General features: G+C 52.9%; 1 protein-coding gene across 10 annotated transcripts in view; it reads right to left on the bottom strand.

Moving 5' to 3' along the window:
• Cux1 (cut like homeobox 1) overlaps positions 1 to 27,018 on the bottom strand; it is a 257,137-nt gene that overhangs the window by 67,602 nt on the left and 162,517 nt on the right. For all 10 annotated transcript variants that reach the window (XM_070033571.1, XM_070033572.1, XM_070033573.1 and 7 more), the window contains exons 7-10: positions 26,232 to 26,308; positions 23,738 to 23,804; positions 7,606 to 7,654; positions 3,454 to 3,558 (exon numbers count right to left, since the gene is read on the bottom strand). In XM_070033571.1, coding sequence (XP_069889672.1) covers positions 3,454 to 3,558; positions 7,606 to 7,654; positions 23,738 to 23,804; positions 26,232 to 26,308 — 298 coding nt within the window. The remainder of the gene's footprint in view (positions 1 to 3,453; positions 3,559 to 7,605; positions 7,655 to 23,737; positions 23,805 to 26,231; positions 26,309 to 27,018) is intronic.

Below are 27,018 nucleotides of genomic sequence, written 5' to 3'. Positions count from 1 at the left end.
TTTTAGATTCATGATTAACTTATCTGGAAGCAGCAGAGATACTTCTCAGCAAATTGATTCAGTCTGCATTTTCACAACAGAGTTCAAGGGCGTACAAGATGCCTGTGAGGCTGCCTTTGTTCAAACTCTTAGGATAACTGCATGTTGTTATTAAAACAAGAAACAAAAAACTCAACAAAAATCCGTCAACCCCTGAAAAAAAATATGCAACATGGAGGGACGGGCATTTAAAAGGGAGAAAAGGTCAAATTATCTGCTTCACAAAGACTCACGTTGTACTTCTATCAAGTTTAAAAAGTAATCGCAAGAGTCAGGTATGGTGGCGCATGCCTATAATTCCAGCACACAGGAGAAGGAGGTAGGGTGATCTCTAGTTCCAGGCCAGCCTGAGCTATATAGTGAAACCTTGTCTCACAAAAAAAGGAGAAACCATTTGGGGTACTACTCGCAGGGCAGATGTGCTTCTGCGGACCTGGGGGCGGGGGACTCCCAGAGCCTAACGCCCTGATCTTGCCAGGGCTGGGGAGGAAGGGTGGCATTATGCCCAAGTTACGGGCCATTCCATGCACAAGACTTGTCACATTTGTGGACAGCCAGGCACCCAGGAGAATGGCTTTGCCCAGCCGTCTGCTGGGGAGGGGAGGTGGGGCTGGTGCTGTAAAATGGGCCTCTCACACCTCTGCCCTGGTGGATGGGCACAGAGCCCTGGGCCCAGGCGGCCCTGCTGGCTTCCTGACCAGGCACTGCCTCTCCAGGCATCCCGCCTGGCATCCTCCACCTCCCCCCGTGGCTGCTGCCACGGCCCAGGCAGTTAAGAGTTGGTGGGAGAAAACTCCAGAACCATTTGACATTTCAGTGACATTTCTACTGTCTTTTATAAAATTATCCACAGGAGGACTGATAGTCTCCAACCAGACGTGTCCTCTGCCTGTCCTTCACCCCAGCGTGCAGAGCCCCCACAGGCTCTGGTGTGAGGGGGGTCCACACCAAACCCCGTCACCTCAGTGATTCTGTTTTTCCAGCATCCCCCCTGGGGCTGGCGGCCCCCAGGCAGTCTAAATGGCTGGGTGATGTGGCTGTGCCACACTGGGCGAGCTCATGCGTCAAAGGGCTCCCTGCCGGGCTGGGGGGCTAGAGCCACAAACTCTGGCTCACAGAACACATCCTTGCCTAGAAGGATGGAGATTGCATTTTCTGCAGCCTTAGGAGTGTGCTGGAGAGGCCTGTGCCAGAGGCCTGCTCTGTGGCCTGAAAGACCCCATGCATGGCACTCCCGGGAGAGGATGGCAAGGCCTGGGGAATTACGTCCCCCTACCCCTTTCAGGGGAGGATAGGGGACTGGATGTAGTGGGCAAGGAAGGGGTGGCTCCTCACTCTCATAGAGCTGTGTGGGCTCCGGGCCTTGGCCTGGAGCAGGGACACCTTGTCCCCAAGGCATTCAGGCTAGGACCCCAGGGTCCTGAAAAGGACCTTAGATGCCACCGCTGGTGGCTGGGCCATCCCTGGGGTCACTTGTGGAGGGAACGGGTCTCAGCACAGGGGTGAGGATACCGCTCCCTTCCTGCTGATGCGGCAGAGCCCGGGCAGAACTCCATCTCACCTCCCTTGTGTGAACAAGGGGGGAGGTGCTGAGGGCTGAGAGCTGGCAAGCAAACACCACCCTCCCGCCCCCTGAAGCAGGAGCTGGGCTGCAGACGCACGCCACTGGGGAAACACTCATTTCCTTCTGGAACATTTGGACAGCCATGGCCCAGGATGGTGCCAGATCCCCATACTGGGGCTTGAACTCAGAGCTGGGGCGCTGTCCCTTAGCTTTCTCCCTCAAGGCTGGTGCCTATCACTTGAGCCGTGGAGCCTCAGGGGCTTTCCTTCCCAGGCTGGCTTTGAACCACCATCCTCAGACTGCAACTTCCTGAGTAACTAGGATCACAGGCGTGAGTCACTGGCATCTGACTGTTTGGGAATAATAGAGTCTCAATATGGTATCCCAAGCTGAACTTGAACTCATGATCCTCATAACTTAGCCTTCTGAGTGCTAGGATTACATGTGTGTGCCACCATGCCCAGCTGTATTTAATGTTAACTTAAAGAAAGAAAACTAGTGTCTGGCCTTACAACGGGTTCTAACATGGATGTTGTTCTAGGCTCACTGACCTAGGTCAGGGGTCTGCCCAAGCTCTGGGGCCTGGTGGTCATCCCCACGGAGCAACCTCTCCTCATCACATAAAGCAGTAACAGCACCTCGTTTCACAGGGACTAATGGCTGCCATAGTGACAAAACTATCACAAATGAGATTTATTAATTTACTGGGTCAAAACTCAGGGTTTCAGGCCACCACATGAGCTACACCCCCAGACCTTTACCTTTTGTTTGTTTTTCTAATAGGCTGTCAAGCTACAGTTTGCGTGGGCTAGCCTTGGACCATGATCATCTACTTCTGTCTCCCAAGTAGCTGGCATTACAAGCTTGTGCCACCATGCCTGGCTATGGAAATGCTTAGGCCCCATTGCATTCCTCGTTGTTCCTATGTCCACTGTGAGCCAGGACACAGCAAGGCCTCCACGAACGAGCCTCTGCTCAATCAAAGGATACCTGTGGCATCAGAGGCAGGGAGCCCGGGGGTGTAGAACGGCCACTCCGTCCTCCCTGCAGGCTGTGGGGGGCAATCAGGGGGGACTTAGGTCTCATCCGGTGCCAGGGCTCACTCTACATGCTTGGCTCCCAGTAATGCTCTGAATCCTTGTAAAACGCCCCTTGCCCCAATTACGGTATGAAGGGTTTGAACTCAAGACCTCTGCCACCCAAGCCAGACCTCCAGCTCTTTTGGCTTTATTTTCCAGAGAAGGTCTCCTGATTTTGCCCAGAGCGGTCTCCTCCTGCCTCTGCCTCCTAAGTAGTTGGGATTACAGGCATGAGTCACTGTGTCTGAGATAGAGTCAGAGACTCTGGAAGTTAAGCTGTTTGCTTCAAATCCCCGCCTGAGACTACAGAGCCGGGTGTGAGCATAGAGGCTAGGATCCAATGGGTGTGAGCGTAAAGGCTAGGATCCAGGGTCCAGGGCCCAGGGTGTGGGTCACCGCGGTGCTCCAAGCAGTCAGGGCCGGTCACCTGCGGGCGGTGTTTGTGGGCCTCGTGCCTCACACTTCCGGGACGGGACAGTCTGCTATTTTATGACCTTGTGGACTGCTCCCCGAGGAGATGGACATGGGCCCTCTGCCTCCCCATGGGACGATGGGAAAGCTCCATGGCCAAGGGTCACCCCTTGCTCGTCTGCTGGGAGGACCGTCTGCAATTGTAGACCCCCAAGTGGGGCAGGGAGTTGGAGGGAGTTGGGGGTGGTGGTTACAGGGCCCGGAAGGCAGGGGCCGCAGGCTAGGCCAGCAGGGGCTATTGTGCCGGGCAGGGGGTACACACAGGGGGGGAGGGGGGAGCGGGGGGGGGCAGCTACGCACCACATCCGGGGCCTTCTGGATCTGCGAGGCCAGCTGGAGGGAGTGGTTGGCCGAGGAGAGCTGCTCCCTCAGGGTCTCTGCCTCTCTCTGCGCCACCTCTGCCCTCTGAGGAACAAGGCATAGGGTGAAGGGAAGAAAAGAACATTGGGCTTAACAAGTGACAATTATTACTAGAACATTCATCAATTCATGCCTCACTGACTGTAATTGATTTTCCTAAACACTCAAGCTAATAAATGCTCGGGGAAAAAAAAAAAACATACAATGTGATGGATTTTTATTTTAAACAGTACAAGGAAGAAATAATTGAGCGATTATGACAGTAATTTAACGCTAGGAGTGAGGGATCCCCTGCTGATACTAGCGCTCCGGCCCACTGAATTTCCCAGACTGAATAAATACAGTGGGAACCGAGTCTTCTGATTCAATTTCCTCCGATTCTCACGGACCAAGGAGGTTTTATTGCAGCCTCACTCCTGGGACCGATTCTCACGGGCACGGCGGGAATTGAAGGCACACTGGCCCTTCTCTCCCCAAGCAGGCACAATGTTGTGGTTGTTTTCCTCCCAGACCATTTCCATAAGTGCGTGGGTATAAATGCCACTCCTTTTGTACGGGCCAGCCTTGTTTCTGCCTATTTAACCCTTCACCGGGCAAAGTGTTCCAACGGTGGGACACTGGTGTGGCCAGCCAGATGGGATGGGCTGGAGCCCGACGCATGTGGGTAGCCCTAGCCAGCGCTGGGGTCTGTGAGCTCAACGGCCTAAGAAGCCAGGGCACCTGCAAAGCCAGGCTCCCCCCTGGAGGGCAGCAGCTTTGGGAGGCCTGGCAGGGATCCAGAGCCCACACCAGTGCTCAACGGGTCTCCATCATCCCACCTGCAGAATGGGCCTGCACGCCACACCAGCTCTAAGACAGGTGGGAATGGCAGCTGGTGGCAAGGACACATGGACAGAACGAAGTGGCAGTCTGCAGCGCTGCGAGGGACAGTCACTCCCAGAAAGGAGGAATGGGGAAACTAGGCTGAGCCATGCGGCTCTGGGACTCACAGAGGTTAGTCTGGGTCACAAGAGGTTAGTCTGCCCTGGGCCTCACTGACCGAGCCCAGTGGAAGACAAAGGGTTTGGTGGCCTTGAGGCCCTGGCACAATCAGACTCTTGCAAAGGGCAATTATGTCTGCCCAGAACAGGCCAGGGTAGGGCAGTGACCACCTGCCTTGCTTCCCAGAGAGCTCCTGGAACAGCCCCAACTCAACCCACAGGGTGCTGGCTGACTCCTGCTCCATGCAGAATCTAGAACCAGTTGTCACATGACTGGCATGGCGAGGGAAATATCTGGTTTAAGTGAGCAACTGTGTGTGTGTGTGTGTGTGTGTGTGTGCGCGTGTGCGTGCATGTGCGTGTGTGTGTGTGCGTACTGGAACTTGAACTCAGGGCTAGGGCACACTGTACCTTAGCTTTTCTCTCTTTCTTTCTCCCACTTGAGGCACACAGTTCCACTTCCAGTATTTTGGTGATTAATGGGAGATAAGAGTCTCACAGACTTTCCTGCCTGGGCTGGCTTTGAGCCCCCATCCTCAGATGTCAGCCTCCTGAGTGGTTAGGATTACAGGCATGAGCCACTGGTGCACAGCTACTGTTCAACTACTGAGACTAGGGACCAAGTTCCTCTTTAATAAATAAGCTTTTCCCCTAGCTGTTCTGATCATGGACAGCAAAACAGACAGGGCTGCTCTTGGTGCCCAGCGTGGTGGCGCTCACCTGTAACACCTGTGCTCGGGAGGCAGCGGTAGAAGAGCAAAGAGTTTCAGGCCAGTTATACAGTAAGACCCTGGCTCCACAAAACAAAACAAACAGAGTGTGTGCACAGGCTGCTCTTGGCCTGTACCTTGTCTATTTGGGGTTTACACCCTGAGGGTTTGTATGAGAAGTTAAACAGGCACACCAGAAGAATAAAACAATAAAAATACAGCAGCCCAGGGAGCAAGCAGGGGTAGGGCTTGGGTTGACTGGCAGCTGGGATGAGGAACTGGTTTCTAGTTCAGATCACTAAATTTAGCATCATGGGCAGAGGGCCGGGGCCACCTGTTCAGAGACTCTCCCCCTCCCTGGCCCAGGACCACGGTGCGCCTGGGGACTGTCTGTGAAGGTCAGGGGAGAGGGCTTGCCAAGTAAGCTTGAGGCTCTGAGTTCAGTTCCCAGCACCCCCACCCCCTAACAAGAATGAAAAAAAGGGGCTGGGAATGTAGCTTAGTGGTAGAGTGCTTGCCTAGTATGCACGAAGCCATGGGTTCGAATCCTCAGTACCATATAAACAGAAAAAGTCAGAAGTGGTGCTGTGGCTCAAGTGGTATTGAGGCTTGAACTCAGGGCCTGGGCACTGTACCTTTGTGCTAGCCTTGAGCAAAAGAAGCTTAGGGACAGTGCGCAGGCCCAGAGTTCAAGCCCCAGGACTAGCACACAAAAAAAAGAAAGGATGAAAAATGATCCGACCCCAGACACAGAGCCAGGGTCCTGCAGAGGCAAGGCCAGAGGGCGTGCCCACCTTCCACGGCAGCCCTGGACCAAAGCCAGGGGTTAAGAGCACAGCTGGGCCTAAACAACTTGCTTTGGGCCAAGCATGGCACGGTACAAAGCCACTGGCACCTTGTACCAGCACTGCTCTGGGTGCAGGCTGGGGTGCCGGGCAGGGCGTGGCAGCAGCTGGCTCACGCTGGGGACCCCCACGCAGGGCTGGGCGTGCACTTTGTCTTTGCCAAGAAGACTCAGCGATGGTCGCTGGGGAGGATGGAAACAAGAGGAGTGCCACGGAGTGGAACATGCAGGTGTCGGGAGACCGGGACCTGCTTTTCTCTGTCCTAAGCACCAACACCAAGCGGCCGGCCTCTTGAGGACATCTGACTATGAGCCCTGGGTGAAAATCACGTTATATACCAATGAACTAGCTCCAACGAGGTGGGGCCAGTCCCGATGCACTGTGCCCGCAGTGTGGTGGCTGTCACAGGGCCTGGCCCTGCCCTGCTCAGCCCAGCCTTGCCTCGCCTCCCCAGGATGGACTCTTGCACTGTCTGCATAGCTGCCCACAGCTCCCAGGATGGCTTCAGCTCTGTCCATCTCCTTCCGTCCCCCAAGGCTGAGGCAGGGTGACCCCTCCAGGAGGGGCCCGCTAGCCCAGCCGCTGGGAGCTCCACTCCAGGTTCCAGGCAGAGGGCAATGCCAACACCTCTGCCTTTCCCTTCTGTTTCTACTTCTCCTCCTCCCGACTGCCCTGGGACTTTATCCTTGCAACACCTGGGGCTACAGCTTCCCTATTTCTATTCTCTCTCTGTTTCTGTCTCTCTCTGTGTTTCTCTCCTGCTATACTAGGGATTGAACCCAGAGCCTCCTGCTTGTGGGCAAATGCTGTGTACCACTTGAGCTACACCCCCAGACCACCACTTTTATTCATTTGTTTATTTAGGGTAGGTACTAGGGCTTGAACCCAGGGCCAGGGTGCTCTCCCTTAGCTTTTTAGCTCAAGACTAGTGAGTGTCTTGGTTTGTTGGAGATAAGAGTCTCATGGACTTCCCTGCCCAAGCTGGCTTTGAACCATGATTCTCAGATCTCAGCCTCAGGAGTAGCTGGATGACAGGCGGAAGCCATTGGGACCTGGCTGTATTTTTTTGTAAGACAGGGCACACCCCTGCTGGCCTCTATTTTTCAATTCTCTTTCCCCTGGGTCCCAGGTAGCCAGGGTTACAGGCATGTGCCACCATACCCACCCGGGCATCTGCCTGTTTTCTGACATGTCCTGGTTGCTAGAGCTACCCCCGCGACCTCAGCCGGTTCTAGGCTGTCTCTCCAAGGGCCCTGTGAGAGCAGGTTCAGGATCCCAGCATGGATCTGCACTCCTAGTACTGCGCCTGCCAAGTTCTCCCCAGGGAGGAGGTGAAGCCCATGTCATAATCATTCCATCACACGCTGACTTTCTGACTTAGGCATGGAGTTGATTTCACTGGGCAAGGAGAGGACAGACGCCCCCACTGAGTACAGGCCCAGGTCCTCGTGAGGGGTGCTCACCCGAGGGTGGGAGCCTGGGGAGAGCTCGAGGCCAGCCCAACACCTCCCAGTGCCCGTGACCACCCAGCTACAGAGCTGCCGGGCAGAGTCTCACCTGGTTGGCTCTCTCCAGGTCGGTGGTGATCATCTCGATCTCGTCGGCTCTGGGAAGGAGAGAGGAAGGGTGGGTTAGTCAGCAACCAGGCAGGTGCTGGGGATGGGAGGTGGGGAGGGGGCCCAGCGTGGACTGAGAAGCAGGGGGCAGGCATCCTGCGGGCCTCATCCACTCCTGATATCCATCTATCTGGGAAGTGGGGGACCCCTGGAAGGTCCCCCAGTCTTGCTGGGGACACAGAGCCAAAACCAGATAAAACCCTCCCTTGCCAAGGGGTGTGCAGGCAGAGCTCTGAGCTGGAGTTCTGGAAAAACAGAGTGGGGAGGGCTGGGAAGGTGGCTCAGTGGTAGAGCGCTTGCCTTGCATGCATGAGGCCCTGGGTTCAATTCCTCAGCACCACATAAGCAAAAAGAAAAAAAAGCTGGAAGTGGCGCTGTGGCTCAAGTGGTAGAGTGCTAGCCTTGAGCTGAAGAGCTGAGGGACAGCGCCCAGGCCCAGAGTTCAGGCCCCATGACCGGATCAAATAAAACAAAACAAAACAAAAACAAAAACAAAACAGAGTGGGTAGAGGTGAATTCTCCCAAGGGGATAGTGTCATCCAAGGCTTCAGAAGTGAGGAGCAAGTTGTTTGGGTTTTAAAGGATGAGTAGGAGTTTGTCAGGAGGAGAAGAGGAGAAGCCAGGGAAAGGCTTTTCTGGGACACAGGCAACTAGGAGCAGATAGTTGGTTTGGGGCGGGGGGGCAGTAGGGATGGAGACGAGGGCTGGGGGGCTCTGCGTGTGAACCACTGGCTTGTCCCTACCAGTGGCTTTTCTGGTCCTACTGATTTTCTGGCCCCCACTTCCAAGAGCGATGACAGATACACCGACCCAAAGTCCATCACCGTGAGAGTAGACAGCACTTCTGCCCAGATGGGCAGTCAGTCCTGAAGCCCACTGTGGGCTGGGCCAGGGCACAGCCAAGGCTGGTGGCCCCCCAGGAAGATTCTAGCATGCCCACAGGAGATGGAGCAGAGGGACAGCCACCGTGAGCCTAGTGGGGGCACAGGGCCTGCCCCGTGGCTCCTGCTATCCCCTTGAGTCAATGCCTGCTCGGTGGCGTGCACAGCTCAGCCCCTCTGTGCTGAGTGCTGAGGCTACCTTGTCCCCCAGTGCCCCTCGCAGGGCTTTCCGTTCGTGTGTGTGTGTGTGTGTGTGTGTGTGTGTGTGTGAGAGAGAGAGAGAGAGAGAGAGAGAGAGAGAGAGAGAGAGAGAGAGAGAGAGAGAGAGAGAGAGAGAGAGAGAGAGAGAGAGTGCGTGGTGTACACGCAAGTGTACTGGGGCCTGAACTCAGGGCCAGGGTGCTGTCCCTGAGCTTTTGTGCTCAAGGCTGGCGCTCTAACACTAGAGTCACAGCCCCATTTTTGGCTTATTGTTGGTTAACTGGAGATAAAAGTCATACAGACTTTCCTGACTCTTGAGTGCTCTTTAGCTTTCCCTGCTGCCTTCTAGAGGGTTCTGTAACTGGATCTACCCTGCCTGCGGCCATACCCACCCTGCACCTTTTCTATCTCACCCCTCTGTTGTTCTGTGCCTGAGCCTGCGCTGGTGTGGCTCTAAGCCTCTATCAGGTTTTCCTCATTCTCGGCTCCATTTGTCTGTCTCTTTGGCCCATTCCAGCCTGGGGTTTGAGTTCCGCTGTTCTGCAGTATGCTCACAGGGCAGAGGAGCACGCCCTACTGTGTGTCTGGGCTGAGGAAAGGCACCCAGTAGGTACTGGGTACTTTTACCCAGGCCCCGTCTGCATGGGCACTAAAGGGGCAGAGCTCAGCTGCAGCACAGCCTTCAGTGCTCAGGGTGAACCGTGGGAGGCTCCAGGGCACAGGTCCTGACCCTTGGTTGGGTGGTGCTCCCCAGCTACCCTCACCCACAATCAGCATGAGGCCTCGCGGGGTGACAAGTGGCACAGATCCCAGTCCGGGCCTTGGGTGGGCTGGCGAGCCTCCTCGCCATGCACTCTAGAAGTCATCTTCCATCATCACTTTCTTCCTCCTCTTTTTTTTGGTGGTGCTGGGATTTGAACCCAGGGCCTTGCACTTGAGCTCTACCACTTGAACCACAACCCCAGAACTGTTTTGCTTTCGTTAGTTTCTGGATAGACTTGTGCTTTTCACCTGGGGTTCAGCCTTAGATTTTGGTCTTCCTATCTTTGGCCTCCTCTGTAGCTGGGAGCACAGGTGTGGGCTTCCATATCCAACTTGTTTGTTGGGATGGTCTTGCTACGTTTTGCCCGGATTGCCCACAAACAGCTGGGACCAAAGGCATGTGCTTCCCTGGATGTCTTCACAGATGGTGATTGGCTCTGGAGAGTTATTACTATCTAGGATGCAATGCCTTGTCTTCAAAAGATGTCAAGTCACATGTACAAAATTAGTCACATTTAAAGAGGAAGCTGCCTCCTTGCCTGTCTGGAGTAATCTCTGGAAAGTGAGTCTCATGGTACCATGGCAGTTCAGGTGAATGCTGGTTCCTAAGCAACCAGAGAACTGGCCAAAATACTGTATGTGATAATGCTGCGGCCCTGGCTCCCACTGCCAGGCTACCGCCCGATCAGCTTCGTGGAAGGACAACGGGGACTCCACCCCAGGGCCCTGCTAACCCGTGGGCCCTGAGGCGCTTGTGGCAGGACCAGGATCCACTGAGACGGTGGCGGGAACCAGGGATGCTGAAAAGTCTGGATGATTATTTAAAAATTCTGTGGGCTCAGGCTGAGGGAGCGTGGCTCAAGCTCTGCAGAGTGCTTGGCTAGCATGCACAGACTCTGGGTTCAATCCCCAAGACTGTCAAAACATGAAGTCCGTAGGTTTGTCACCATTTTTTCTTTACTAGGAGCTTTGGGCCAGACACTGGAGTCTCATGTGTGTAATCCTAGCTACAAGGAGGCTGAGATCTGAGGATATTAGTTCAAAGCTAGCTAGGGTAGAAAAGTCCATAGGACTTTCATTTCCAATTAATCAGCAAAAAGCTAGAAGTAGAGATAGGACTCAAGTGGTAGAATGCCAGCCGTGAGTGAAAAAGCTCAGGAATAGCAGTCAGGTCCTTGTACTGACCCAGTACACACACACACACACGCACACACACACGCACACACACACGCACACACACGCGTGCGCACACACACACACACACACACACACACACACACACACACACACACACACACACGACGAACTTTGGAAGATAAAAAGTGCAGCTATTAACCTCTGCAAGCGAAAACCAAGATGGCAGAACCTTAGAACAGCCACAAAAACAACAAAAACCTCCTGGGCCATGACGCGCAGGGAGCACTGGACCTGGAGCCTCCAGTGTTCCCTAGGCAGTGATGAGTTAACAGGCCTGCGCTTTCCTGCTATGAACCCCTTTTCTTTTTTCTCCTCCCCCTCCTTATTTCTTCTGGCGGCCTTCTTGAACTCAGGGCCTTTCCCTTAGCTTTTTCCCTCAAGGCTGGTGCTCTACCACTTCAGCCACAGCTCCACTACTAGGTTTTTGGTAGCTATTCAGAGGTAAGTGTCTCATGGACTTTCTTGCCCTGACTTGCTTCAAACTGCTGTCTTCAGATCTCAGCCTCCTGAGTAGCTGGGATTATAGGTGTGAGCCATGGTACCTGGCTGATTTCTCCTTTCTATTCTGAAGGCTCTGCTCCCACTCCGGGCCTCTGGGGCCTGGCCTCAGTGTGTGATCATTTATTTCCTGGAGTTGGTAATCACTACACATACTGTTTGCTCGGCAGAAGGATTTATTATAAAAATTCAGCTGCTGACAACACAGCTTCCAGTGATCTATTAACCTGCGCTGCAGTACTCTGTGCTTGGTGCTGGTTCCAAGCAGCAGCCTGGGGCACATCGGGCATTGTCCCTCTCCCTGCAGGCTGTTCCAGTGTTCTCTGGGCTCACACACAGTGGAGGAGCCTCAAAGGACACGTGAAGGTTGATGGAAAGGAAATAGAATTTACGCTGGAAACACCATTTCCTTTTAGGTGAGTGAGGCTAGTGAGCATCTCAACCCCCGATAATAATCACAGCCACCAGGAGCAGCTAAGCCCTCTGCCTCCTTCATACCTGTGGGCTCCACAGGCGCTCTCGTGACCAAAAGTGTTCAGGAGGAAGTTCACCTGCACTGAATGAATGTGCCCACACTCACCGTTGGGTGTCTATTCCCTAAATAATACATGCAACGACTCTTCACACAGCACTGACTCACGCAAGAGATTAAAGTCAGCCAGAGCCAGGGGCGTGGGTGGTCCACGCCTGTCCTCCTACTCAGGAGGCTGAGATCTGAGGATCGTGGTTCGAAGCCAGACAGGGCAAGGAAAGTCCATGAGACTTTAATCTCCAATTAACCGCCAAACAGCTAGAAGTAGAGCTGTGGCTCAAAGGATATTATATCAGACTTGGGTGAGCAAACAGAAAAACAAATAAATCCAGGAATAGGGCCCAGGCCCTGAGTTCTATAAAGTGGTTTTGACCAAGAAGTACTAGCTACAATCTCATCTAGCCCTTGCATTCAGCTTACACATTCACAGGAGTGCGTGAGAGGGTGAGGGGCGGAGGGGCGTGAGAACAAGGCCTGAAGATACAATGGGTTATTCCAGATGTGGGCAGATAACTATGTTTCTTGAACACACAGACCACAAGGAAAACAACAAGAGATGGAGCTCCAGGAGCGAGCATGTGTAAGGCCTACCTGATTGTGAGGCATGGGTCCTGCAGGACATCTGATCCTAACAGGTGTTTAGAGGCCACTTGGAATCAGCACGAATGGGAATATCTAATCATATTTAGAATGTGGGATGTGCCCATAGAATTGTGGGGTACTGAACAGAGTCCTCACTGTAGGACTCCGCACGTGCACGCGTGTGCACTGAGATGCTCAGAAGTGAGAGAGCATGCGCACACCTGCATCCCAGCACTCAGGACGTGGGAGGAGGAGAACTGGGTGGCTGGCGAGACCACAGACAGGACAGGTGCTGCACGGTGGGTGGCCCGGTCTGAGCCTGGCCCACTTTCGGAGGCTGGGAATGTAACAGAAACCAAGAAACCACAGAGAGTGGAGGCCATCAGGCGTTCTGAGTCCTCTCCTGCTGGCCTCAAGCGTGAGTGACCTTGTGTGACGGGGGCCAGCCGCGGCACCACTGGGGCAGGCACCGCTGTGGGCTGTGGGAAAGAGCCCCTGGCCTGGAAGGTGCTGGTCTGGCAGGCGCTCTCCCTCTCCAGCCACGCTTCTGCCCTTGGCTCCTCGACTGGTGAAGCTTGCTGGCTGCCACGGGCTGGCCTGTCCATCCTGGGCCCCCGAGTTCTGGTAAGCAAAGGCTGTGGCCCAGCGGCGCCAGCTAAGCCATGAGCACTGTGAGATGGGGGCCAGGCCTTTTCTACCTACAGCCCCAGGGACCACCCAAGAGGTAGGGAAAACTGAGCCTTGGGTTTGAGAGCCTCCCATCCTTGTAAACCCCACATTGATAGCCAGCAGGGCCTCTAATCCCCCCCTTGGCCCTAAGTACAGCTAGCTAGGTTAAGCAAAGGGCTGGTGTTAGAAGCTGAAGCTTCTGACACTGGTCAGCCCCTCAGCCCCCGGCCTGTCCCTGCCTCCCTCCCTGGCCTCCATGCTCCTTCTACACTGTCCCCTCGCTGCCTTTGCCTGTCACATTAGCAGCTCAGCACACCTGTGGCTGTCAATGTCTACCCAAAGTCCCCACCCCGCCCTCAGGGTAGCTGGTGATCCGCTTTACCCAGCAAGGCTGGGGAGCAAAACTGTGCAAAGCCATCCTGGAAAGCTTCCCCAATCACCTTGAACCTGGGCTCTTCCACCTACCCCTTCCCCTGTGGTTGGGATTGTAGATGTGCATCATTATACCCAGCCTGCTTATTGACTGGGGCTTTTTGCTGGAGCTGGCCTTGAGATACAATCCTTCCAATCTTTGCCTCCCAAGTAGCTGGATTACAGGTGCATACCGTTCCCCCTCTTCTCCCTTCCCCAGGATCATTCACAGGGAAGACAGCATCCTTCTTCCTCCCACAGAGTCTGCATTTTGCTTACAGAGTGGCTTTTTTTAGTCAGTTGTGGGGCTTGAACTCTGGGCCTGGGCACTGTCCCTCAGCTCTTCAGCTCAAGGTGAGCACTCTATCAATTGAGCCACAGAAGCACTTCCGGTTTTCTGGTGGTTAAATGAGTCTCAACAGCCTTCCTGCTTGAGCTGGCTTTGAACCGAGATCCTCAGATCTCAGCCCCCTGAGTAGCTAGGATTAACAGTTGTGAGCCACCAGAGCCTGGTCAGAGTGCCTTTCTTATGGTGACTTGAAAATGAGTAATTGGGTGGTCCCAACCCTCCTCAGAAGTTTTAAACCAAGGACTCGGGGAAGGGGCTTGCTGGCCCTGTATGGACCTGCCCTCCCCTTTCCTCTGACCTCACTGGCAGGGGCTGAGTCCTGAAGATCACCCTGGCCCTGCTAATGGCTGTACCCACCGAAGCAAGCAGAGTCCGCTGAGGCAGGCCACACAGCCCAGAGTGAAGGGAGGACGGGCCACCCATAGCTACTGCAAGTTTCCTCGCCAGTGGTGACTGGGGCGCACAGTGCTGTGGGCTCTGAAGAACCAGCGTGGCTCACTCATGCCAGCCTATCAACTAACTGAACTCTTCATTCAAACTCAAGTTGTTTTTGTTTTGTTTTTTGGTATGGTTGTGGGGCCTGAACTCTGGGCCTGGGCGCTGTCCCTCAGCTCTTCAGCTCAAGGTGAGTAGTACTCTACCAGTTGAGCCACAGCGCCACTTCCAGCCTTTTTTTTTCTGCTTATGTGGTGCTGAGGAATCGAACCCAGGGCCTCATGCATGCAAGGCAAGCACTCTACCACTGAGCCACCTTCCCAGCCCTCAAACTCAAGTTTTAATGGACTTCCCTATCCAGGCTGGCTTTGAACCATGATCCTTAGATCTCAGCCTCCTGTGTGTGAGCCACTGGCACCTGGACTCAGGAGTTTTGTTTTGTTTTTGTTTGTTTGTTTGGAGACAAAGATCTTCGCTTCGTAGCCCAAGCTTGCCTTGAACAACTGATCTTCCTGCCTTGGCCTTCCCTGTGCAGGGACTTGGGAAGCTACAGGATGAGTCAAGCCCCATCTCTACCTTCCTGGCTGGATGCCTTCAGTGGACATCATCTCTCCACCAGGACAGGACCCTGCAAGCATGCTCATTGCCTGTACTGTCCATCGTTATACGATGTTGTGGTGACTCTGGACAGGAACCCAGGCCCAGTTGCTTTTGTAGACAGTGCTCTCTAGGGCGAACTTACAGAGGAAGGGCCTGGATGCCCAGGTGATAAATGGCTGAATGTAGTGAAGTTAACCAAGCCAGCAAGATTGCTACCCACATAGGATTATGAGGATTTTGATCTGTGCAGGCCCTGCCCTGGGATCTGCCTGACAGGCCTCATGTCTGCAAAACCTTTACCCATATGTAAGGGGCTTAAACCAATGGTGGACAGCCCTGCTGGGCAGTGTGTGGTTTCTGAAGACAATATGAAGTCACTGCAGCAGTTACTGCGGGTTCAGAGTACTCTGGAAGAGAAGGGCTGGCTGCAGGGGTGGGTGTGGGGAGGGTGACCAGAACAGGGCATCACCGGCAGCTGTGGGAGACACGGGATGCAGTCACAGCAGAATGATGGGGGCCCATGTGTGCAGAAGGAAGGAGACAGACATGCAATTCATTTAGGACATTGTCCCTAAAGAGCGCCAGGCTCTGGCTCCACACCTGCAATCCCAGCTGTGCAGGAGACATATGGAAGAAGACCAAAGTTCCACATGGGCCCCTGGTAAAAATGTAAGATCCTATCTGAAAAATTATTAAAGTAAAAATGACTAGGGGTGGGGACTCAGGTGGTAGAATGGAGGTCTTTCAAGCTCAAGGTCCTGTGTTGAAATCCTAGGAGCACAGAAAGAAGAAAGAAAGAAAGAAAGAAAAAGAAAGAAAGAAAGAAAGAAAGAAAGAAAGAAAGAAAGAAAGAAAGAAAGAAAGAAAGAAAGAAAGAAAGAAAGGAGAGAGAGAAAGAAAGAGAGAAAGAAAGGAGAGAGAGAAAGAGAGAAAGAGAGAAAGAGAGAGAAAAAGAAAGAGAGAAAGAAAGAAAGAGAGAGAGAAAGAAAGAAAGAAAGAAAGAAAGAAAGAAAGAAAGAAAGAAAGAAAGAAAGAAAGAAAGAAAGAAAGAAAGAAAGCAAGCAATGCAGGTGGTTGTGTGCAGGTCTCCAGGAATGGCAGGAGGGACAGGAGCAGCCAGTGAGCCCCTGAGTTTGTGAAATGAAGGAGATCACATGCATTCATTTGTGAGCTTGTGACATGAAAGACTGTGTGTCGGGAAGAAATCCAAACAAAAGCAAAAAACCAAAGAGAAGCTGTCTGCAGGGAAGAAGGATGCTATGGAGGCAGTGAGTCAACCTGTCAGAGATGCCATGCATGTATGCACCCATCCACCCATCCATCCATCCATCCATCCATCCAATTAACCATCCATTATTCATCCCTCTATTTAGTCACAATCCATCTATACCCCAGGAATCCATCCACAAGCCACAAATCCATCTATCTAACCATCCATCATCCATCTACCCAACCAATCATCCACCTACCCACCCGTCCATCCATCCATCCACCCACCCTTCCATCCTTTCTCCCTCCCTCCATCTCCTGAGTTTTTGACTTTCCCTTTGTGATTTCTACTTTTGTCATCATGCTTAAAAAGACCTTTTCCACCCCCTCGTTATATAAATACCCACCTAAAATTTCTTAGTGTTTTTATTTTTTATATTTGCATATTTAAAACATCTAGGCTATAATCTGCATAGAGCTCAGATTTAGCCATTTGTCCAACTACTTCGTGAAGATTCCATCCTTCTCCAACTTAATTAAGCCTGAGCACTTTTTATATACAACTTCTTTTTCTTAATTTTGAAACCTTCAAAAAAGACAGAAAGCTCCCAGGAAAAAAATAACAATCAACCATCTGCCCGCAGGCAGAATTAGCTGCTTCACGCCACTGGCCCCCTGGCCCGCCCAGGCAGGGCCCAGTTCTGGATTCCTTGTCCCATGTGGGCTTGGCCTAGAGGCTGGGGATGGCCAGTAATCTCTACATCCTGTAAATCTCCCCGATCACGTCAAAATAGTCAGAGAAAACACTGGAAAGGTAAAAATATACAGTATCCAATAACATTTCAAAAATAGGCGCTGCTCTCCGGTGCCAGGCTATTTGGAGAACATTCCAAACATGACATAACTTTAATTTTTGTTCTCCCCAATCCTCTGGGCTACCTTTCAGGAAATGAGAGGGCACAGGGTGGTGGTAGGGGGTTCGTTCTCTGTAATGCGGAGCACCCCCAGCTCTGTGCATTGGAGTGCTAAGTCTGTGCATTCAGGGGTGCAATGCAGCCAGGCTGCACGTGGGGTGCCATAAAGCGTGGCATTAAAAATTCACAAGGCAGGCTCACCTCACCTTGCTCTGCTCTGGCTGCAGGCGGCTGCAGGAAACACGAGACACCCTACTGTCTCTGGCAATTGGAGACATTCCTCAAGAAACACCACCCCAGAAACAGAGCGAAGAGCAAACAAGCCGGGAGGGAAATCGATGGGCTCCATCATCCGTTGGCTCTCACTTTCCCATTGCAGACTTGGGGCCTGGCTGTTGGGCCCCTTTGTGGGTTTGCTGTGAGCCAGCCTAGAGAGCCTTAAGTTCTCCACGCCAGGGCAAGTCACCCTCTGCTGGACCTGCCTGGATGTGTCCCATGTATGGCCTCCGCTGTGCTGTCAGTCAGCTGGGAGGAGACCACACGAGGAATAGCCTGGCGCAGTGGCTCATGCCTGCAATTCCATTTACTCAGGAGGTGAGCATGAGGAAGAAAGTCAGACCAGGAAAAAAGTTAGTGAGGCTCATCTCAATGAATAAGCCAGACACGGTGGCCCACTCACACAATCTTCTTACATAGGTCAATGGTAGGAGGATCGCTGTTTAAGGATAGCCCCAGCTAAATCATGACAACATGCCTGAAAATTAGCTAAAAGGCAAAAAAGGGCTGGAGATGAGGCCCGAGTGGTAGAGTGCTGGCCTGGTAAGTGTGAAGTCCCCAGCACCACCGCCTTCCCCCCATCAAAACAAAACACAGAACAGACCATGAATCTTACAATATGTGGCATTTGTGGTGTGAGGCGGAGCCGATTCTGAGGGACACGCTTGCCAAGGTGTTAATGGCTCTGCGATGGCAGAGTCCCCACAGCGGAGCACCATAGCCATGGTGGTGCAATCTCGCTGGGACTGCCATCCAGCCAGCACCCAGTGTCATTAAGGAGCATGCACGGCTACATGGGGAGAGATGATGGGTCCTCGAACCCTCTTCAGCTTGCTCATCCACTCCCTCAGATCTTTCTGCTATAGTTATTTTTCAGTCCTGCTTAGCTGGAATTACAGGAGTGTGCCCCTGTGCCCTTCTCAGGGCTCAGAGACTCTGTCTTTGGTCCTGGTTCTGGGGCTCAAATTCAATGCCTTGCTTGGCTTTTTTTCTGCTCAAGGCTGGCACTCTGCTACTTGTGCCACAGTTGCATTTCCTTTTTTTTTTGTTGGTTAAATGGAGAGAAGAATCTCAGGGATGTTTCTGAAGGCTGGCTTCAAGTCACAATCATCAGATCTCAGCCCCCTGAGCAGCTAGGATTATAGGCACGCACTCTGCCCTGCTCAGCACTTCGGGACTTTCTTGCTGGATTCAGATGCAGGAGGCTGCCTCCCTTCCCTTCTAAGCTGCCCATGCTTGGGTACAAAGGCCAAGGAGAGCCCCCTTGGGGCACCCAGGTTTTGGTGTGAAGTGTTCTGCTTTGCACCTATGGGGATGCAAAGCTCCGGGAACGCTGGCGTGTACATAACCTGGATAAGACAGGCGAGAGGCTGCCTGCTTTCTTCTACGAGTCTGACGTAGTGGTCTTTAAGGTTTTGGGGATAATACGTTTTTTATATTTGAGCCCATCCGCTGGAAATCATAAAAGTAGCTGCTTCTCTATTTTTAGGGGAATTAATCTGGCCAGGATAATTACAGCCACCCATAATGGAGGCTGATGACTCATCAAAAAGAGACACGGGATATGTCACATTCTTAAAGGGACAGGAGGGAGCCTGCGTGCCGGGACACTTCAGCTGGGGAAGCAATGCTTGTCTAATTGCCCGACTGAGATGACTGTGCGACACTTGGGCGTGGTCAGCTTGGCTGGATCTTGCCCAGTTTCTATTGACCTTCCTGTGAATTATGAAGACTGTAAAGAAAGACCCCTCTGCAGTGGGGCTCTATGGGGCAGAAGCAGACTGAGTCAGCAGGGCACTTGTGCTCAGGCCTGTAATCCCAGCTGCTCAGGAGGCTGAGACCGGGAGGGAAAAAAGTCTTTGAGACTCTTACTTCCAACGAACCAGCAAAATGTGGAACTAGATGCATGGTTCAAGTGGTACAGTACCAGCCATGAGCAAGGAAGCTGAGTGAGATTAAGAGGCCTTGAATTTATTAAGTACTGGATCCAGAAAAAAAAAATGAAAGAAAGGAAGAAAAGGAAAAAAAAAAAGCCTTCAGGGCCACCTCATACAGGTAGTGCAGCTCTGAGAAAAATTTGAGTTTTTTTTTTGTTTGTCATGGGGCTTGAATGTGGGCCTGGGCACTGTTCCTCTAGCACTCTACCACTTCAGCCACAGTGCTACTTCCAGTTTTCTGGTGGCTTATTGGAGATAAGAGTCTCATGGACTTTGCTGCCCGGGCTGGCTTTGAACTGTGATCCTCAGATCTCAGCCTTCTGAGTAGCTAGGATGACAGGTGTGAGCTACCGGCACCCAGCAAAACTTAACTTTATTTATCTTTTTTTTTACACCGAGCTGCAACCCCAGCCCAGGGAGGGCTGAGAACATTGCTGAGGGGGCCCTGTATACTGGGCTGGGAGGCTTGGGGTCTGACAGATTGTGTGTTCCTGGATGTTCTTCTGCATGCCTGGGGCACAGTAGGTGCTTCCTCAATGGCTGCCTCAAGGAGAGAAGGTATACACGTCCAAGAGTCCACGTGACGCAGCCCTGAGCACCCTCAGCGTGCTGGCTGGACTTCCCACGGCACCAGCTGTGTCTCAGCTACTGGCCTCTGCATTTTTTATCCCCAATCTTGAGACTTGAGCTCAGGGCCTGGGCACTGTCCTTGAGCTTCTTTTGCTCAAGGCTAGCACTCTACCATGTGAGCCACAGTGCCACTTCTGTTTTTTTCTGCGTATGTGGTACTGAGGAATCAAATCCAGGGCTCCATGCATGCTAGGCAGGCACTCTTCCACTAAGCCACCTTCCCAGCCCTTGGCCTCCATATCTTGTCCTCTGCTGGGATGTGGAGTGTGGGTTCCCCTCTGGCTCAGGTCCCTACGGTGCCTCTTGGATGCCACCCATGAGGCCCCTAATTGTGCCTCATGTCACGTCATCCCTCACAAACACAGTCCTCCTAAGAAATACGCCATCTGCTGGGGGAGGCTGGGGCGGTGCAGAGCCCCTAAGACTAACATTAGCTATAGAAAAATGGGGCGTTTCAGCACTACTCAATATTTCCTTTCATCAGGGCTCAGCGCTCCAGCCCACGTGTCCACACGTGTGACAGGGGCTCCTGGCCCCCCAGCTGTGGGGACAGAGTGAAGAGGCGGCCAGGGACTACGTCACCATGGAGCCCTTCCTATGGGCCCAGAGCCCACATCACTTGGGGTGGCATTCCTGGTGTGTGTGGCTGTAGGTGGGGCTATGGGATGGCATACAGCTGCAGGATGGGAAGGCGGGCTGTCCAGGCCCCTCTTGGGGTGGCAGCAACAGCTCAGTGCAGGAAGTTGCCACCCCAGGGAGTTGCCTAGGACTCCCAGCTAAGGCCCTACCTCCATGTGCCAGGAGGGACACGTGGGGAGACCCGGACATGGGGTGACCCTCGGTGGAGGGGGTAAGTCTCCACTAAGGAGCACAGAAGGAGACAGAAATCATTCATTCGTTTGAGCCAGCAACGGTGCTTGTGTGCAAGCCTGCGATCCGCTTGCACAACAACTGTTTTGGCAAGTCCCCCATGTTCCGGCAGATATTAAAACGGTTTGCCATTTGTCTAAGGAATCTCACATTAATAAACATGAAGAACACTTTTACCTCCCACTCGCGGGGACAGGAGGAAACAAAGAGCAGCTGTGCTCATCAATGAGGCCTTGTTCTGCGCATAAAGCCTAATTACATCTCGCTTCAAGCCTACACACGGAAAACTTTCCCGCTGCCCCTGCCACGGCCAGCCCTGCTGGCCCAGCTGACGCGGGCACCCAGCTGACGTGACCATCGACCGCCCTGCAGCCATGCCTCGCCTGCTGCCCTGAGCAGGGGACAGGCAGGCAGAGCGTCCGCAGGCGAGGTGATGGCACTGGGGCCACCCTCTCCGAGGCCCGTGGCTCTGGGAGCCTCACATGGTGCTGGATGCACGTGTCTTGTAACTCCCCACAGACACTGGAGCCCACCATGCTCAAATCCACTGTGCAGGCAGATGATGAGGGGTGGATGCCAGGGACAGACCCAGCGTGTGACCGATGGGTAGACAGATGGATGGACAGAGAGAAGGATTCGCCTCCCAGGGCCACCACCCCCACATGGGCCCCGGTCCCCTTCCCACACACTGTGAAGCTACCCTTCTGCAGAGAGCAGCTTGTGCTCTGAGCTGTCTCATGACACTCAGGGCAAGGCCTGCCCCGAGCGCTGCGGTTCACAGGACACGTGAAAATGTCAGCCCTGTCACATGCATGCTAGTGGCACTGGGTGCCGATCGTCAGGTGATCTGCTTGCCAGCCAATGAGAGAGGGGTGCATAGTGAGTGCTTGGTGTGTTCTGTTCCTTTCCCTCCTTCCCTCCCTCCCTTCCTTTCTGAGTCAGGGTTACCAGTTATGGCCCCGTCTGGCCTTGAACTCTGTGGCCTGGGTTTGGCATGGGGAGTCCAGGGCGTGAGGTAGGTGAGGTGTGAGGTGAGTGCTCCTCCCTTTCCTTCTGGGTTCTAGCCCCTCCTCCCTGCTCTGCCTGTTCGAGCCCAGGTGTGTGGCACAGCCCTGCCAGCCCTAGCTGCCGGGACCACTACATCTGCCACCAGAGCTCTTTCTCAAATGGGAATCTTTTTTTCTGCCAAAGGCCATCATGATATTGATAGCATCAGCTGCAGGCTGTACAAGGCTGTCCATGTGGGCCGATGGCTGAGGACTTGGATGGGACAGACAGAAGTATACTCATGAATGCGATAGAGTTTGAGGGTAAAGGGTCCCCCAAAAAGTCCTTCTGAAGGCTTGGTCCTTGGCTGGTGGTGTGAAGTCAGCCGACTGCATCAGGAGGGCATCAACTTATCCCTATGTTAATCCCATGTGGAGATCATACTGAATGGGCTGCTATTACAAGGTGAGGCCTGGTTGGAGAAAGTGGGTCACTGGGGCGGGGCTCTGAAGGGCATCTTGTCCCGCCCCTTCTTTCCCCGCCTGTTTCCTGGCTCCATACCCTCCTGCCATAATGCTCCAACTTGTGGCAGGCCCACAGCAAGGGGGCCAAGCAGCTATGGACTGAAACTATGAGCCAAGGTCAGCCCTTCCTCCTTTAAATCATTTTAGTCAGACATTTTGTCACAGCAATAAAAATCGGAATAGAAAAATAAAGCAAATTCTGGCCGACTACAGACACACTGTGACAGACACCTACAATTTACTATGATGGTGTTCAGAAAGTGGCATGGCTTACGAAGAAAGAAAGTGGTGATATAATTGAATGTATCACAGAGTCGCTGGCATTTCGTCATCGTCGCCGGCATTACATCAGTCAGTCTGCCGATGGGAAGAGCAAGGGGACCACGATGTTAATCAGCACACTGTCCTCTCTCAATGAAACCATTTTAGAAAAGTATTAGTACCAACAAAGGATTGACGACACTGAAGGCATCAGACTGAAATCATGTCACTAAAAGATCACATTCACTGAGTAAAACCATTGATTAGATTGTTTGAAACAGCTGAAGAGCCAAGCTAGGTGTCAGAAAAGGGTGGCGGGTGGGGTGGCTCCTGGCATCTCTCAGCTAGTGGGGAGGGCCCAGGCTGTGGGCTGTGTGGAGAAGGGGGAGCATGTGTTCCCCCAGGCCATGTGGCCTCTTCTCAGACTGCACTGTCCCTGGAGGGAAGCCACTGATGCCAGCGCTACGGGATTTCGGAAATTTGAACTATCGCCTGTCTGGCCTACCTCACTCTGTGCCACCACGTCCCGTCTCAGCATAGGAAGTGAGGGTCAGAGGCCTGCTCTCCAGCACACTTTAGGCCAGCAAGGCAGACAGTGCACAGAGGCCACAGGGAAACGACGGATGACTGTGAGGATACACAAGGTGACCGCAGGGCCAGGTGGGAGGGCACTTAAGGCCTTTAGGACCAACCCAGAGAAGGGCTGAGGCTGCCTGGCAGTGTCCTCAGGGGAAGTTCACACCTCCCCAATAAGCCCAAGGGGCAAGTGTGGTTGGGAGAGGGGTGCTGTGCACACCAAAGCCTGGGGCCACACAGAAGTGACTGGAAAGCTTGCTATTGGCGGGCACATTGCCCACATCTGTGGAGGACAAGATCCTTTAGAACCTGGAAATGGGGCTCAGGCTCTAGAGTGGCAGCACCTGCCTGGGCCCTGGTGGAACGACTCTTACTTCCTCCTTTCTGGTGCCCTGCAGCTCAAATGTGTGCATCTCCACACTGCATGGTGCTGAGGTGGGGCAGGACCTAAGACACCTGATCTTCCCAGTGAAGGACTCTGGCCAGGATCTGCCACGCCAAGCTCCCAGAGGAAACCTTGCTTGAGCCCCATCTCTCATGTGCTGACTCTTCCCCATCATTCCCAAGAGAAAGAGAAAGGCCTCACTATGACTGAGGATGGGATTGCCAATGCACGGGGCCATCCGGTGTGCCAGAGCTTGTGGCCACACAGGTTCTAGAAGGAACCTGCCAGGCTGCTATTGCAGGGATCAGCAAATGCTAGAGCCAGCTAGGCAAACCCAGATGGACAGAGAACAGGCCACAGATAGAAGAGCATGGCATGTGGACTTACTTTGCAGTGCTTTCTTCATCGTATTTGGTTTTCAGGTCAAACAATTCTGTTCGAGTTTTTTCCAGGGCTAGAAGACAAGGACCGAAAATCACAACGTTGTTCGCTGGCTAAAGGAAAAGCGCTCAGTATGTTTTGGCTCCAAAGGATGGGACAGACACCCTTTTGTGAGAGAGCAGTGCACACTTACTGCACAGATCTGCTGCTTCTAAATAACCTGCATCACTGAAAATGATTTCTGGACTCCTTTACATATATACTTTCATCCCCTGCCTCATGTTTTGTTTTGTTTTGTTTTTTGCTAGTCCCTGGGGCTTGAACTCAGGGACCTATCCCTGAGCTTTTTTTTTTTTTTTTTTTCTCAAAGCTAGTTGTCTACCATGTGGAGCGTGGCTCTACTTTGGGCTTTTTAGTGGTTCACTGGAGAAAAGAGTCTTATGGACACTTCTGCCCAGTCTGGCTTCCAACCTCAATCCAAATCTCAGCCTTGTGAATAAGTAGGATGACAGGCATGAGCCACTGACTCCTGGCCCTGTATGTTTTTGTCACTGACAACCTAGAGACTGTGACAGGGCTGGAAAATTCCAATGGCTCAGTAATGTGTCCTCTTTGAGTAGCACCAATACAGATGTAAACAAACCTGCCAAGTGGCAGGTGTGTAGAGGTGTAGCCTATGCAGTGTACAACTCAAGGCCCGGCTAATATGCTACTGCTTCTTGTTTTTACCATACAATTTCCTTAGTCCTACTTTAGAATGACGCCTTCTTACTAAACAAACTAGCTGACTGTAAAACCCTGTGCCATGTGATGCCAGCAGCAGCCTCATCAGCTAGTAGCATTTATATCTGTTGGATGTAGCAACAGTCAAGTGTGGTAGTGCATGCCTGTAGTCCCAACCCTCATATGGAGATAGGAAGATTGTATGTGGTGGCCAGCCTGGGCGATATAGTAAGACCCTGTGTTTCCAAGGGAGGTGGAAAAAAAAAAGAGGCTGTGCCAAGAGAATGGCGTTCACCATGTACAGCCATGCCACAGCTACATAGCCCGATGGTACTACCAGGTGGTATCTGGCTGCATGTATGTATGTGGAGAGACATACATACTTCACATATTAAAAAAAAGGGGGGGTGCTCAGTGGTAGAGTGCTTGCCTTGCATGAGGCCCTGGGTTCGATTCCTCAGCACCACATAAGCAGAAAAAGCCAGAAGTAGTGCTATGGCTCAAGTGGTAGAGCACTAGCCTTGAGCTGAAGAGCTGAGGGACAGTGCCCAGGCCCAGAGTTCAAGCCCCACGACTGACAAAAAACTAAAAACTAAAATAAATAAAAGATCACCAGGTTGAATAATTCTGGTCTTTTTCCAGGGCTTAAAGACAGGGACAGAAGCCATGAGAGCAGACAATAGCAGCTAGGGCTTCTCTCCAGCTTTCTCCCCGTGTAAGTGGGGTGGGGCTGTTTGCTCCATGGCTGGACCCCTCCCTAGCTCAGCACACAGGCAGTGAATTGTCCGATCAGACTGCATTTGGGACACTCAAAGACCAAGCCCTGGGGCTGAGCCCCCACATCATCCACCTGCTCACGGCCTGCCAGGAAGCTGCCTGGGCAGCAGGTACCCACACACATAGGCATCGACATTCAAACAAAGTGAAGCCAACTCTAAACCTCTGACAGGCCACTAGGCAAAACAATCTTACCCTGCGTCGCCCTGAGTGTCAGAACCGTGAGTGTGTGAACGTTAGCTGTTGACATTTCTTCTGTGAACTCAAGTGCTCTGACCCTTGGCCAGGCCACGGGGCCCTGCTCTCACGGGTCTGTTGATGGCCTGTGTGTGAATGTGTCAGTGATGGTGAGCATGCATATGCAAGTGTGCATGGGGCGGGGATGGATCCCAGAGTCTCATGTGTGCTCTATCACTGAGCTGCAGCGCTAGCCTGGTGATTAGATTTTTTGGAATATTAGTTTTGCTGTGAACGTGCTTGTTGATTGTTTTCTACCCCTGCCATGTGTTGGAACTTGGATGATATCTTCTAATGTTTTATTGAAACAGATAACAGTGCTGCTTCCTTTCCAGGAAAAAAAAAAAAAGGAGGAAGAACCCTCCCCCTCCCCCATGCAGTTTAGAGAGCCAACCAAGCACCCCTTTTTTGGTATCTTTTAAACTGTAAAAGGTTCTGCTATTTAGTGCTCTCCTTAACTTTGCTTAGGGTAGAAGTTTTTTTCCCCCTTCTTATGTTCCAAATGAAATGTCAGCCCTTGACAGTGTGTGACGCAGCCCTGTTTGTTGGAGAGAAGAGAAGGAAGCGGGTTGGGGGGGCCCTCCCACCTCCATGGGGGGGCTCCCACCTCCACACTCAGCAACTCAGCCTGGTGACTAAGAAGTCAAGGGAGCGGCCCGGAGTGTGGAGGGCATCTGAGGGGCAGCAGGCGGCAGGGCGCAGGGGTGCAGCATGCGGTCCCCCATGGCTCCCCATCTGACCTCACCAGGACAGAGTGCCCCACCTGTTTGCAGGGTATGCAGCTTGTGCTCTGCTTCCTCCAGCTTCGAGGAGGTGGACATCTGGGTCTCCTGCAGCTTTCTGGAACAGAAGGGGAGGAGGTCAATGTGGTCATGGCTGCCTACCACCTGTGGCATTCAGCAGCCTGGAGAGTGCCCGGTCTGGCTCTGGGAGAGGCAGGACAGGCCGGGGCATCTTTATGACAAGGGCCTGGCCCCCAGCCCTGGAACAGTGGAGCCTGGCAGGATAGATCGCCCGGATGGGTATAATTACCAGTAATAAGCAGGCAGCGCCCAGGAGCTGGGAGTCAGCCTGGGGAACCAGACTCTCCCATCAAGAGAGGAAAGCCCAGAGGGCCGGACCCAAGATCCACCGCCAGGACACACCTATGCCGGAACTCACCCTCTGCACACCTTTGTCCCTGGCCCTACCGCTTCTGTCTGCACCCTGGAGTGGCTGCAGATGGATGGAAGTGACTGGCATTGTCCCGGACCCAGGCCTCATGGCTCCTTTCCCAGGAAAAGCCTCATCATTTCACACCTCATGTTGTGCCTGAATCCTCTCATTGGATGCATTCAAGGTTGTTTTTTTTAAACTCTAAATCCTAGGTCCCACTCTTTTTCTTTTTTGGGGGAGGGTGTCTAAAGAATGGGGCAATAAATATCTAGCTTTATCATTTCTTCAATAATCAACCAGTCATGTATATCATCTTTTTCTTTTCTTTTTTGGTTCTGGTACTGGGGCTTTGAACTCAGCCTTGGCTGCTGTTCCTTAAGCTTTTTCACTTATGG

This window comes from Dipodomys merriami, unplaced genomic scaffold (genome assembly GCF_024711535.1).
Source record: "Dipodomys merriami isolate MVZ:Mamm:240054 unplaced genomic scaffold, mDipMer1.0.p SCAF_22, whole genome shotgun sequence".
In the NCBI taxonomy this organism is placed as follows: domain Eukaryota; kingdom Metazoa; phylum Chordata; class Mammalia; order Rodentia; family Heteromyidae; genus Dipodomys; species Dipodomys merriami.
The sequence above is the reverse complement of the archived record's forward strand: the minus strand, read 5'-3'. Positions and strand labels throughout refer to the sequence as shown.